The 14,794-nt window shown below is 46.4% G+C and overlaps 2 protein-coding genes across 2 annotated transcripts in view; one reads left to right on the forward strand and one right to left on the reverse strand.

The window, feature by feature from the left end:
• The first annotated feature begins 236 nt into the window (after positions 1–236).
• LOC116470568 (putative protein FAM90A5P) lies at positions 237–8,651 on the forward strand. Its single transcript, XM_058440372.1, has 3 exons — positions 237–334; positions 6,594–6,702; positions 7,368–8,651. The coding sequence occupies exons 1-3, from the start codon at positions 237–239 to the stop codon at positions 8,328–8,330; spliced, it is 1,170 nt and encodes a 389-aa protein (XP_058296355.1). The 3' UTR covers positions 8,331–8,651.
• A 3,034-nt stretch (positions 8,652–11,685) lies between these two features.
• The window catches only part of LOC116470569 (proline-rich protein 23D1-like), an 8,785-nt gene continuing 5,676 nt past the window's right edge, over positions 11,686–14,794 (reverse strand). Inside the window, 5 exon segments of the mRNA XM_032156031.2 lie at positions 11,686–12,621; positions 12,624–12,768; positions 12,992–13,059; positions 13,303–13,364; positions 14,132–14,220. Coding sequence (XP_032011922.1) covers positions 12,140–12,621; positions 12,624–12,768; positions 12,992–13,059; positions 13,303–13,364; positions 14,132–14,220 — 846 coding nt within the window. The 3' untranslated portion in view covers positions 11,686–12,139.

Consider the following 14,794-nt stretch of genomic DNA (forward strand, 5'->3'; position numbering starts at 1 on the left):
ACCTGTCTACCCCCACATCTGCACATCCTCACCATCTGCTTCTTTGTTTGATTACCAATAAATAGTGTGGGCTTCCAGAGCTCAGGGCCTTTGCAGCCTCTATACACTAGCGTTGGCCCCCTGGACCCACCATATGTACTCTTAATTTGTCTTGTCTCATTCCTTTGATTCCACGGGACTTCGTAGCCCCCATGACCTGGTGTTGGGTCTGATCACCCCAACATTTCTGGTGCCCAATGTGGGGCTATGAAGACCCCAGTGAAGGAGTGCTAGGGTGTCTGGAAGTGGAGGACACATCATCAAAGGACATCCGAGGAAGACTGAAAGAAGCTCGGTGGGTAAGCTGGGTGCTCAGAAGAACCAGGGTAACAATGGGACAGAATGAAAGCAAACATTCTGCTTATTTAACCTTTGTAAGGTGTTTATTATGGAGAGGGGGAGTGAAAGCTAGTACTCAGAAATTATTAACACTCTTTAGTAGAGTAGAGCAGTTTTGCCCATGGTTCCCAGAACAAGGGACTATGGAGTTGGATGAATGGGAAAGAATTGGCAGAGATTTTAAAAAGGGGTATAAAGAAGGAGCCAAAATTCCAGCTCCTGTTTGGTCAGTGTGGGCATTGATAAAGGCAGCTCTTGAGCCATTTCTAACAGATGATGAGACAGATTCAGATGAGGAAGAGGAAAATGAGTGTAAAAAACTAACCTCAGATTCTAGATGTGAGGAGCAAAAACCAGAGGAAATTAAAGAAAGAAAGGGAAACTAAAAAGGGTATGTTTTACTAGCCCATCGGCTCCACCTGCTGAATTAAGTGAATGGCCACCTCCTCCCCCTCCCCATAATGGGCGAGAAAATGAATTACCTGTAAAACTTACTGCTCCTGTAGTTGCAACATCAAAACCTGGAGCAACTGGTGATGCTATACAAAATTCTATTCAAAATGCTAGGGCTGAGGGAGACCTTGAAGCATGGCAATTTCCCATTACTATCACCCAGCAAGAAGGGCAAAATACAGCTAATTGGGCCACTTTTCCTTTTAAGCTATTAAAGGAATTTAAGCAAGCCATTAGTCAATGTGGTCCAAATTCTCCTTTTGTACAAACTTTACTAAAAAAATGTGGCTCTTGAGAATAGATTAATATCATATGACTGGGATTCTTTAACAAAATCTGTCCTCACTCTGTCTCAGTACTTACAGTTTAAAACCTGGTGGGCTGATGAAGCGCAAAGTCAGGCAAGGGAAAACACACAAGCACAGCCACCTGTGCCTGTTTCTTTTGAACAGGTAATGGGAGTCGGCCCTAACTGGGGTCGATTAGAAAATCAAGCAGTAATGGAGAATGTTGCCATTGTTCAGTTACGCACTGTGCGCTTACAGGCGTGGGAAAGAATAAATGTTACAGGAGAAAAATATCCTTCTTTCAGTTGTGTCCAACAAGTACCTAAAGAACCATATACTGATTTTATCGTTCGGCTCCAGGAGGCTGTGTAAAGGCCATAACTGACAAAAGAGCTCAAGATGTTGTAATACAGCTTCTTGCATATGATAATGCTAATGCAGCATGTCAAAATGCTATTAGACCGATGAAAGAGAAGACTCATTTGGCTGAATATATTAAGGCTTCTGATGGCATTGGGGGTAACTTACATAAGGCTACTTTTTTAGCTCAAGCTATGGCTGGACTAAAGGTGGGAAAAAATATGCCCCACTTCTCAGGCTCTTGCTTTAATTGTGGGCAATTTGGACACACAAAAAAGGAATGTAGATAAGGAAATCAAAAGGCAAAACTATTACCATAAATCAACAGAAAAGTCCCAGTGTATGCCCCTGGTGTAAGAAAGGCAATCACTGGGCAAATCAGTATCATTCTAAATTTAGTAAAGATGGGCAACCTCTTTCAGGAAATGGGAAGAGGGGCCCGCCTCAGGTCCCTCAACAAACCGAGGAATATCAGGCACAGTCAGTCCCTTACAAATGTACAACAATTATCCCCAGCCACAGCAGGCAGTGCTGCTGTAGATCTCTGCAGCACAATTCCTGTCTCCTTACTTCCTGGGGAGCTGCCAAAGAAGGTCCCCATGGGAGTTAGGGGCCCTTTACCCTCAGGAACAGTTGGTCTATTGCTTGGAAGTTCTAGTTAAATTTAAAAGGTGTCACTGTGCATACAGGAATAATTGATTCTGATTATGCCAGAGAGATTCAACTAGTTATTAGTTCCTCAACTCCATGGTCTGCTTCTTCAGGAGAAAGAATTGCTCAGTTGTTGCTGTTACCTTATACAAAACTGGGAAGCAGCACTGTAAAAAGAACAGGAGGCATTGGTAGTACTAACCCAGCAGGAAAAGCTGTATATTGGGTTAATCAAGTGTCTGATAAGAGACCTATTTGTACAGTAACGATTCAGGGAAAGGACTTTGAAGGGTTAGTGGATACTGGAGCTGATGTTCCTATTAGTGCTTTAAATCAATGGCCCCGGCACTGGCCCAAACAAAAGGCATCCATCGGTGTTGGAGTAGGAGCTGCTTCAGAAGTTTTTCAAAGTTTCTTGATTTTACCATGTCTAGGGCCAGATGGCCAGGAAGGGACAATTCAACCTATTATTACACCTATTCCTGTCAGTCTATGGGGTAGAGACTTATTGCAACAATGGGGTGCTGAAATATCTATTCCTATGGATCAGTATAGTAATAACAGTAAACAAATGATGAAAAACTGCAGCAGGATTAATCATAGCCCCTGATAAAATCCAAACTTCTACTCCCTTTCAATATTTAGGAATGAAGGTAGAACAAAGTACTATTAAGCCTCAAAAGGTTCAAATTCGAAGAAATAATTTAAAAACTTTAAATGACTATAAAAATTGTTAGGAGACATTAATTGGATTAATCCAACTTTAGGCATTCCTACCTATGCTATGTCTCACCGTTTTTCTACCTTACAAGGTGATTCTAACTTAAACAGTAAATGCTCCCTGTCCAAAAATTGTGGTGCAAGCCACACAAAATATTGAACGTGCTTTAATTCGCAATGTGACTGATGAACAACTTAATCTTTTATTTCATTCTTTACAACAAGCAGTACAACAAAGACATTCCCCTTTCTATATTACTCATATAAGAGCACACACTAACCTCCCTGGCCCTTTGACTAAACTTAATCAAAGGGCAGATGCACTGGTTTCTGTGGCTTTTGCTGATGCACAAACATTCCATTCCTTAACCCATCTTAAAGCTGCAGGCCTCAGAAAAAGATATGGCTTATCCTGGAAGCAGGCTAAGGAGATTGTAAAACACTGCTCTGCCTGTCAAGTCTTGCATCTGCCACATAAAGGAGCAGGAGTTAACCCTAAAGGTTTATCTCCAAATTCCATCTGGCAGATGGACGTAACACACATTCCTGCTTTTGGAAAATTGTCCTTTGTTCATGTTTCAGTAGATACTTATTCACATTTTATCCGTGCCATATGTCAAACAGGGGAAGCTACAGCTCATGTTAAAACACATCTTTTCTCTTACTTTGCAGTTATGGGAATCCCAGAAAAAATCAAAACTGATAATGGTCCAGGGTATTGCAGCAAAGCCATGGCTGCATTTTTTCAGCAGTGGAATATTACTCATACTACAGGTATTCCATAAAACTCACAAGGACAAGCAATAGTTGAATGAGCTAATGTACCTTAAAAACTCAGTTACAAAAACAGAGAGAGGGAGACCAGGAATATAAAACCCCACATATACAATTACACCTAGCTTTATTAAAATTACATTTTTTAAATTTACAAAAAGATCAACCCATGACAGCAGCTGAACAACACTTAATAGGACAAAAGGAAAATAAAAAAGCTGGACAAGATATATGGTGGAGGGATGCACATACAAAAAGTTGGGAAAAAGGAAAAAAAATTACATGGGGAGGAGGATTTGCTTGTGTCTCTCCAGGTGACAATCAGGTGCCTGTGTGGGTGCCCACTAAACATCTAACGATCTTCTGGGAAGAGCCAGAACTCCTGATACAAGTGATGGCACAAATGAACATCTCAGAGACAAAGGAAAAGACCTAGAATAGTCACCAGGCAGACCCTCCAAACATGGGGACAAATCAAGAAACTGGCACAGATGGCAGACGACAATCTGAGAGCACAGAACAAACCAAAAACAACTAGTAACCTAATGGTGGCCATGCTGGCAGTACTCACTGTGGCAGTAAGCCTCCCTACTGTAGGAGCAACTCAAAATTTTACTTATTTGGCATATGTCCCATTTCCTCCTTTAATTAGGTCTGTGAGTTGGATGGACCCTGTTATTGAGGTGTACACCAATGACAGTACCTGGATGCTTGAGCCCATAGATAACTGAGGGCCAATGCATCCTAATGAGGAAGGGAAGAAAATGAATATATCAATAGGATATTAATATCCTCCAATATGCCTAGGACCTGCCACTGGATGCTTACAAATGGGCACACAAGTCTGGTTGGCAGTAATCCCTGGAAAAAATAAATCACAGGCAACTTTACATATGATTTCAGGACAAAGTTTAAAATATAACCATTCTAGCCCTAAAACTCAGCAGTTCCACCCAGACAAACATGAATGTAAACAAAACAGAATTTGGTTTGATGGTGTGGATGCTTGGAATTGGGAAAATTGTATAGCAAGTAAGGCTGAGGTGCTAGAAAATAATTCCTATGGAATCATCATTGATTGGTCCCCTAAGGGGATTTTTAAGAAAAATTCCAGCAGAAGGCCCTCTTGTAGAAAAAATGAAATAAGCTGATGGAATTGTTGGAAAGAGAACCATACATAGTATATTGAGACGGAAGCTGATGGCCCTATCATATGGAGCCTTGGTGGCACTGTCACTCCTAGTCCAAAAATGATATCTCCTGCCATAGAACAGCAGCATTCAGAATTATGAAAATTAGCTATGGCTCAAAGTTCAATCAAAATTTGAGAAGGTAAATATAATAAGTATAAAGGGGAAGGAGGTAAAGATAAATATGTCCTTTCTTGTCTTTCTAACAGGACCTTTTGGTTTCAAAGTTGTGTCCTGCCACCTTTTATGTTAGCAATAAGAAATATTACTCTTGACATGAATACCCATTTTATCACCTGCCACGAATATCGCTTGTTTACTTGCATTAACTCAACCTTTGATAAAAATCAAACTATCTTGTTAATTAGAGCCACAGAAGGAGTTTGGATCCCTGTGTCTCTAAATAGACCATGGGAGGCATCACCATCCATTCATATTATAACTGAGATCCTTAAAAAACTCTTATCTTGTTCAAAAAGATTTATACTTGCTCTTATATTTGCTGTAATTGGCCTCATTGCGGTTACCACTACTGCTGCAGTGGCTTTACACTCATCTGTGCAAACTGTTTAATTTGTTGATAAATGGCAAAATAATTCAATGAAATTATGGAACTCTCAAGCCCAAATAGATCAAAAGATAGTTGATCAAATTAATGATCTCTGTCAGATGGTAACTTGAATGGGGGATCACATCATAAGTTTAGAGACTAGAATTCAAATGTGACGTGATTGGAATACATCTGATTTTTGCATTATTCCTCAGTTACAATGAAACAGAATACCAATGGGAAAGAATTAAACGCCATCTAGAGGGTAGAGAGGAAAGTCTCACACTTGATATTGTAAAACTGAAAGAGGACTAATCCTAACTCTATGAGGAGCTGCTAGATTCTATAGTGCCTGATAGATAGCTCTCAGGAGCTGTTTGGTTTTTGCACATTTCCAAGATAAACAAACATCTTGTGTGAAACCCACTGTTCTTGTTAAAGGAGGGTCCAGACAATCTTTTTCTTTAATTCATTTTGATGAAGTTTGTTTTGGTAAGCAAATTTATCTTTCTGAGTTCTCAAAGTTTCAGATCCTAATTTTATGACAATATAGTTGTTTGCATAAGTTTCAATAAGAGTCGTTAAAACAATTAGAGACTTGAACTAAAGTGGTACATTTTTAGGTAAGGTGCTGGCAAAGCCAACTTAAAATGAGTCTGTGGCCAATCAATTCTTGCTGCATTTTATGCAAATAATCCGGCCAACCATGATAAGACTAAAACTTACTTGGCACACAAAATGGTCTCACTATAATGTCACTTCAGCAGAAAAAAAAGTGCAGATAGAAAAATTGTTTCAAAGGAAAACCTTAAGGATTAGAACTAGATTTCAGTCTTAACTCTTCTAAATGCAGATTAAATCACTATTTCTTTGCTATAATAATCCTCTACAGAGTACCAGATCATAATTTATCTGCATATTTTTAGCTGGTTCCCCAATGAAGTAGGTTCCTTTTTACATTCTGACACACAAATTCTCTTTTGATTCTGCAGGTTCCCCATGGCAGGGGGAAAAGCAATGGAGCCCAAATCACAGTCTTTAGTTGGGAAGCCTGGGGGGCCACCTGGAGGATGGGAAGGTTGGCAGGTGAGGGAAGGTGCAGAGGCGGAAAGGGCACCAGATGTCCGTTTCTCTATCACAAAACACGGAATGGGACTGGGCCCCAGACATGTTCTTCCTGTCTCCTGGGGAAAGTCAGGGGGCACGGCCTGACCTTTTCCTGTTCTACAGGCAGCAAGACCTGCAGAGGAAGGCTCTCCTCCAGACATTTTCCGGGAAACCTCCAGAGAAGCCGCTGCCAAATCCAAGAGGATCCACGGAATCTTGTGATGATCTGAGGGTGAGTGTCACCCTGGGCCCCTGGTCTTTTTCGCCTCTAGGTCGCCCTGGTTGATTTCCTTTCAGCTTCCCGTCTGCGGGAGGGAATCGGGGAACCCCTCTTTCTTGCCTTCTTGGGGTCAGGGACTCCATGATCCTTCCAGGTCCATTTGATTCCAGGTGAAGGCATCTGAAGACACCGTATTTCCTGTTGCTTTCTTTCTGTCCAATTACGGCAAGCCTGCCAACAACATGTTCCTAGTGGCATGAGGAAATTCGTCCCTCAGAGGCCCCAAACATGGAGAAGGCTAAACCTAGGAACATGCGTGTTTTCAGAGAAGACGTCCTGAGAACGCTTGAGCCACGAACCTGCCTTCAGAACGGCATTAGTCCCTTCCACTTCGAGGAAGGCTGAGTGGAGGCACTCTGATCCAGTTAATGCCCAAGACATTGTTCTTTCGAACAATGGTGTGCTTCGATCAGCTACACACAGCTCGAGAGCGCATCTTTCATGTGTCTTGTCCTGATCAGCACTCAGGTGGAAGGTCTGTCCCTACTTCCAAGGACCACCTGTCGATTCCGTATTAAGAATTTCATGGCGCGTGCACCTTGTCTGTGGACGTGGCTGATTTTCGTGTGGGCTCCATGCTGAGGAACTTGTAACTTGTGTGGTTTCCTTTCTTTCAGGTTGCAAGCAGGCCAGTGCCGCTCCACACAACCAGTAAGAGGCCACGCGTGGACCCTGTCCTCACTGATGGCTCAGCTACCGAAATGTCTGACAGGGGCTCCGTCTTGGCTTCACAGTCTCCCCTCAGAAAAGCCAGTGTGAGCTCCCCCTCTAGTCTTGGACCAAAGGAACGACAGACAGGGGCTGCGGCCGACATCCCTCAGCCTGCAGTCAGGCACCAGGGCCCGGGGCCTCTCCTCGTGGTGAAGCCGACACACAGCAGCCCGGAGGGTGGCTGCAGAGAAGTTCCCCAGGCTGCCTCCCAAACCCACGGCCTGCTCCAGGCCATCAGACCCCAGGCACAAGACAGACGTTCTGCGCTGACCTCACAGCCCTGCCCACCAGCCGCCACACGCAGCTTGGGCCTAGGCTCCAATCTCAGCTTCAGGCCAGGAGCCAAGAGACCTGCCCAGGCTCCGATTCAGGCTTGCCTGAACTTCCCCAAGATACCGAGACTGGGTCCCTTCCAGATCCCCGAAGACGCCATCCAGGGAGGTGAGCTGGGGGCCCCGGACACTCTCCAACCTCCGCCGGCCGCAACCGAACTGGGACCGAGTACGTCGCCCCAGATGGGCAGGAGGACACCCGCCCAGGGGCCCAGCATCGACCGGCAGCCTCGGCACAGCAGACCTTGCCTGCCTACTGCCCAGGCCTGCACCGTGTCCCGTCACCCAGCGGCCAGCCATGACGGGGCCCAGCCTCTCAGAGTGCTCTTCCGGAGACTGGACAATGGATGGTGGAGCTCCAGCCTCCTGACAGCTCCCTCATTTCACTCTCCTGAGAAGCCGAGAGCCTTCCTCGCTCAGAGCCCTCATGCCTCAGAGAAGTCTCAGGGTCCCGGTGTTCGTGTCCCACCGAGTGTCCTCTATGAGGACCTTCAGGTTTCCTCCTCCTCAGAGGACAGCGATTCTGACCTGGAGTGAGACTGCAGGTGGCAGGGGCTCCTTGGCCTCCCGCTCCCGTGACTTGGAGGGGACTGTGGGACTGAGGAGCGCAGAGCAGCGAGCAGACTCTGTGCGGTGACTCCGAAGCTCCCCGGCTGTGGCGCTTCTGCGGATGTAGGAGCCCAGGCCAGGCAGGGAGCCGATGCAGGGACTCTGCCTCATTGAATTCTGGTGAGGGACATTGTAGTTCGCAAGGCTCTCTGGAAACCCGCCAGGAAAAGCTTCCGTGCCAGTGATTGGTTGCCTGAGAAACTGGGCGACGCGCAGGAGTCAGACTTCCGCTGGGACGTCAATAGGAAACTGGGGAATGACTGTGTATTTGCTCTCTAGATGACTGAATAAGGGAAAAGTTCAGGAGCCCTGAGAGGTGCAGCCCTTCCGCTGTGCCCCGCCCCGAGAGCAGTGTTTGGGACGCTGGGAGGCGTGCTGCGCTACGCGCTCTCGGGGTCTTTCCTCAGCCTCGAAAACTGGGCTCTGGCATGCCTTTGTAAATATGTGTGTTTAATTTATTTTGAAGTGAATAAAATTCTCAAAAACATGACATGTTGTCTTTTGACTCTCATTCCGTGTTTGTGTTTAACTGATTTTCCAAGGGCTTGAAAATTTCTTGACTTGTTAGCAATCGAAATCGTTATGTCTCTGAAACAGAGTTGACTGAGGGGACAGCAGGGCTGGGCAGGACCTTTGACTTCTTATACATCCACGGGAGCAAGAAAACCTCAGCCCCACTCTCCCAACACGCACCAAGTAAAATTCCGACAACTGAATCTCACGCAGGCTAACACGTGGGGAGGGTTGCTTGCACCGCGAGTCCCCATTTGGCTCAACCGCCGACACCAAGTGTGTGGTTCCAATTGCGACGGCCACCATGAAGTGGCTTCCGGATGTGGGTATGAACCAGGCACAGTTTCATTCCCCAAGTAGACCCCAGCAAAGCTGAAGTTAACTCCCAGATTTGGGATGTACTTCAGAGGTAAAATATTCATCCTGTCGTCTTTCCGGATGTCTGACACCGGGCCTTTCCGTGGTTCTCCCCCGATCCTAAGAGCAGCTGAGGTAGAGACTCAGTGAAAGATCTAGGCAGGGATATCCCATCGTGCACAGACTACCTCCATTCTCTGACCTGGGAATAACTCTGACCAGGATTCCACATCTAGGAGCCCTGGGAACTGAGCGGGATTCTCTGAGACACACCAGATGGCTGCTCCCTTTCCGCCGCTATTGAGGGTCGTTATCTTGATTATCCAGATCACCTAGAAAGTATCAGTATCCAGAATCAAAAAGATCAACTCTCTGCTCCTCTGACAGCAGAAGGAGGATGACCGCGGGACCACAATGATGAATGCCTCTGTCTTTCTTTCCAGACACGGGAGATAATCAACAAAGAGCCAGGCTCCCTTTTAAATCCAATAAGAAACGTTTTGCAACCTACTCCCTCTCAAGTCTACTATCTGAAGGTCTCCTCTGCACAGTAAATCTTGGCCTCCCCAACTCTTTATCTTAACCTAAACATTTCCTTTCAATAGATCCCTGGTCTTAGATCAACTTGTCCAATCATCAACCAGATAATTTAAATCTACCTATAAGCTGGAAGGGCCCCTCCTTCAAGTTGTCCCACCTTTCTGGATCAAATCGATGTATTTCTTAAATGCACTTAGTTGAAGTCATGCCTCCCTAAAATGTATAAAACCAAGCTGCACCCTGATCACCTTGGACACATGTTCTCTGGACCTCCTGAGGGCTGTGTCACATGACATGGTCAATCACATTTGGCTCAGAATAAATATCTTCAAATATTTTGCAGAGTATGACTCTTTTCCTCAACAAGGTCATGATGATAGGGTCGAAATTCACCAATATGAAGGACAGCCCCAATTTCTCGACTCACAGAAATAAAGCAAGAGAAAACACCTGGAGGGGAGGAGGAGGAGAACCTGGAGCTCCCACCTGCCCCTGGGTGAGTCCTGGAGGTGGAAGGAGAGGGACTTGATCCTGAGTTGGCCCCAGCTCCACCTGCAACAGAACCCTGGAGTGCCACTCCCTGAATGGGGCCCAGCTCTACCCAGGTTAGACACTCCCTTGCCCTAGAGCCTGGGTCCTCCCTGGCCCCCACTACCACCGCTTCCTCAGAGCCCAGGCCCAGTGCACCACATCCGCCCCGGGCAGCTCTTGGAGGGCTGCACCAAGGACAATCTAGTCCCAGTAGGGACTTCCTGGACACAGGTGGGTCCTGACACCCTGAGGACACAGAAGAGAATGGCCTTCGCAGAGGCTGCTGTCTTGGGCCTCACAGAAGCGGCCTCTCCAGCGACCAGATTCAGAACCTACCCAGTGGCCCAGGCTGGTGAGGATGCCCTGGCTGGGCCTTTCCTGTGGATGAAGGCGGTTCCCACCTCAGCCGACGTCCAAAACCCTGAGGAGAATCAAACATGAAAGGGTGCCTGTCCTCCTTCCCAGAGGGGAAAGGCAGTTCCTGAAACCTCAGTAGAAGAGAAAATGCTGTGAGGGTTCGAGGGACCAAGGACGCCCTTCCCAGGCCAGCAAGGCCAGAGTAGGAGGAAGCTGCACCCACCTCCAAGGGACATGTGAGGTTTTAGAGGCTCAGGCAAGTCAAGGGCAAACGCCCTGCACTCCCTGCAGGGCCATGAGCACTCCCCACCTACTGGAGTTGGGCTCCGGGAGGCCAGGACATTATCCCCGCATCTCCCCTGCCTCCAGGACTCAGGCCTGGGCTCCCAGGTTGACCAGGAAAAGGTGATGGTAGCTCCAGCTGGCCATGGACGTACAGGCTGGGACATGCAGGCCAACAAAGAGGTGCTGGGCCCTCAAGAGGACTGCTAGATTTCCTAGACACTCCAGAGACACAGGGACACCCAGGCAGGACAGGGAGAGCCTGGGAGCACCTGTGAGCAAGCGCAGGTGCCCATCCCAACACACAGAGCTAAGCTCTGTTCAATCATTTGCTAAGCCAGACCAATCCCAGGACCCAGAGGTGCAAACAGTGACCCCACTCAGGACTTGGAAGGAGGAGCACAGGAAAAGCCCCAAATTTGCCAAGAAAACTGTCAGAAATGTGGCAGTTATTTCATAAGTACATGAATAATAAACCCAAACAATGGAAAACAAAACTAAACAAAGGCAAATGTGAATGGAAACGTGATGAGTGTGAGCAGGAGAGTGTCTCAGTTGGAAGCAAGCACAGCAGTCACCACTACTTCATTCAATCACGTCAAGATTTATTCAAAAGCATTGGCCTGGGGAGTGTAGGGAACCTGGACTAAGACAAGGAATGGGGCACATCTTGGAGAAAAAGGGGAGAGTCTCAGGGCAGAAATAGAGCACCGGCCTTAGGAATTATTTATTGTGGCATCAGACCAATGACTACAAGGACATCAGCATTCAAGGGGCAGTGTTAGCCCCGGGAGTGAGCAGCTGTCTTCAGATGAATTTTCAGGCCACGTCATGCTGGAAGCAGAACTCACACATGGAGCAGTCAGGGATTCGATTGAGTGTGGTTGGATGTATGTGGTTAAATAGGAAGAGAAAGTCTAAGGGACAGTGTGTGTGAAGTGAAATGTGAATGTTTTATTTGAACTCCCTGCGGTTCTCCCCCTCCCTGCAGCATCTGGGACCCTCCACTGTTGAAGACAGTGGGTGATGATGGGAAACAGCAAAGGGGAAGCAAGCGGTCCTTGGAATTACTTTCTCTCCACATTTCAGAGAATGCACTGACTAAGGACTTGGACAATCTCTGACCTATCAATGCAGGGGGTGGCTCTTGTGTTAAATCACTTCCTAAGGAGACATCTCCGTGCCCTGCTGGGAGGCCTATGGTGAACCCTGTGATAGACCTGGGGACAAGGACTTGGTGAAGGGGGCATAGGGCTGAGGGAGGAGGTGCACAAGAGCTCCATACCATGCAGGCTGAAACTGCAGTCAGCTGGTCTAGAGCGTCCCACGGGACTAGGTGTGGGCGGTAGAGGGTAGCGTTGGGGGAAGGCTGCCAGACAGCATGGAATGCACAATGGGGTTACTAGAAGAAAACTGCTGATCCCAGCTATGTTGTTTGCTAGGGATATCATCAAAGGCTGATGATATAGGTGTGCTGCCTCCCCTTCTTCTGCAGGTGAAAGAGGCACGTTCTCTCCTTTCATGTCTGAGATGTCTCCATCTTGAGCATGGCACTCCAAGGTGAAGTCATCAACAGAAGGCATGATGTACTGGATCTGCACAGGGGACTGCAGACCAAGATGTGACCTCAGGATATGCCAGGAACAATCACAAGGACTGTGTTCTCCACAGTCAGCTGCAGCGCTGTCTCTGGGGCAAAGATGAGGACGCCCTCTTCCAGGCTCAGCCTCACCTCTGTCCCTTGTTCCAGGACTATGATGAGCTCCTCAGTGCTGGAATCCTGCTGCTCCCGTGAAAAGATGGCTGTCAGTATTCTCCAAAAGGCTGCAAATGATGCTCATGTGGAGGGAGTTGCCAGGAGCTTCACCCTCTACAACTTTAAAATACACTCCCTCCCAGAATTGGCTCTCATGCTGATCCACCTAAATGTACATCCACTGGATGTCCCTTGAGCCTGAAGATTGTGAAGCACTGTCCAATCTTTGCCATGCAAGGACATACGCACTTACCTGGTGAGGTTTCAGGGACTGGCATGAATTCATGTGTGGAGCTCCTGGAATTGAGGGTGTTTTTGCACCTGCAGAGAGATCACAGTGAGGGAGGTTAAGGCTCTTCCAGCAAGAGTCTCTTGTATTTCAGAATATGACCTTCAGAAATCCACAGCCCACCACAGGCCAGCCTCAGGACACCAGCCCCCATTAATCAAGCATGACTTTCTACTCATCCTGCAGAAAGCATCCTCTCCTTTTATAATATTGTGAGACATGACACTGACCACCAGGCAGGGAGATCTTAAGAAATATTAGGGAAAGTGCCTTACCTAAATTGGGACCCTGCTCCACTTGGTGACACTTGGGTGGATTCATTTGTGTGGTAGCCAAGCTGCAGGACAGAAAGGGATCCGTTAGTCTTCCACACAGAGTGTGACACAGAGTCTAATTCTCACAAGCCCCAAACTCCATTTATCATCCAGCACACATTCTTTCTGTGTCCCTCAGTCAAGTGCACTTGTGTTGGGCTCCAACTCCTACCTGCATCCAGTAAGTCCTAATGCTCATCTCCCAACCTCAACTTTTCTAATGGCTTTTCCTATTGGTGAATGTGTGTGATAAGGGATGGTGACCACAAGAAACAGTTTGCTTTCTCAGGAGCTCATCCACCTGAGAAGGGACATCTAATTTGGTCTGAGGACTTTCAGGGAAGAAGTTGATATTTCAGGTATCTGAGCCCTGTATCTATGCAGTTACAGTGTGAATGGAGTGAGAGATGATGGGAAATGTTTCATTTTCTAATGAGCACAGGGAAGAAATTTAGATCATGCCCACAGTTTACCTGTCTCTGCACAAGAGGTGACTTTCATTTAGAGAGGGAACATAGATCGACAGTGGGAGGAAACCTGAGATGAGCCCCCTGACAGGTCCAGAAACCCCCCATGCTGGCAGGATCCTGTGACCTCCACTGTGGGGTCTCATGTCTCCCGCAGGTGTTCTAAATTTATAACGTTCAATGTCATGGCAGGCCAGGGTGCCTTCTCTGCCCTAGTTTGACCCTTTATCACACATTCACCACACACACACACAAATGCACACAGTCACACACAGTCACATGGCAACCTCCTGGCAACCCAAGGTAGACACACCCTAGTGTACCTGTTCTCTCCTTCATTGTCATTCTGCGATTCTGTCCAGGAATCACTGAGGCTTCTATGGCACCAGTAACCATAGATAGTAAAGGTTCTCTAGACTAGCTTGTATCAGAAAATCTCAATCTTCATCTTATTTTCTATAAATCTATACAGTCTATGACTTGATCTTTTACTTTTCCTGAAGAAGATGATCAGCTCAGCACAGCCAGAACATGGAATAGTGTGCCCTGGCCTGGGACAGGTCGAATGATGCTATGGCAGAATGAAATCTTGGGCAAATCCCAAAAGTTTTATAAGAGATAGAGCTGTGGGATTTTTCAAAATGGATGAAAGCGATTGGCTAGTGCTGCTGATTAAATAATAGGAGGGACCTGGATGGGAGTGCTTTTATCAAAACTCAGTTGATATGGGTGTGCCTCTATTAGAATTAGCCTAATCTAATCAAAATCAATCGAATGTAACCTCTACTCTGATTCACCATATAAATGTGATATAAAATATCAGTATTTTAAAATAGTGCTATTTACATTCTATTGTATACTATTCATTAATTAGGAAAGAATTATTTTCTGTAAGTTTCATGTGCATAATCATTTCTGGGTAAATATAAAGGATTGGTTCTAGGAAACTTTGAAGGTAACAAAATTTGTGGATGCTCCAGTTCCTT

The sequence above is a fragment of the Hylobates moloch genome, unplaced genomic scaffold, assembly GCF_009828535.3.
Source record: "Hylobates moloch isolate HMO894 unplaced genomic scaffold, HMol_V3 SCAFFOLD_6, whole genome shotgun sequence".
Taxonomy (NCBI): domain Eukaryota; kingdom Metazoa; phylum Chordata; class Mammalia; order Primates; family Hylobatidae; genus Hylobates; species Hylobates moloch.

Coding starts and splice junctions, on each gene's coding strand:
- LOC116470568 (XM_058440372.1), top strand. CDS start 237: ATGTGGGGCTATGAAGACCCCAGTGAAGGAGTGCTAGGGTGTCTGGAA. Junction 335..6,593: donor GGAAGACTGAAAGAAGCTCG/GTGGGTAAGCTG, acceptor CCTGTTCTACAG/GCAGCAAGACCTGCAGAGGA. Junction 6,703..7,367: donor AATCTTGTGATGATCTGAGG/GTGAGTGTCACC, acceptor CCTTTCTTTCAG/GTTGCAAGCAGGCCAGTGCC.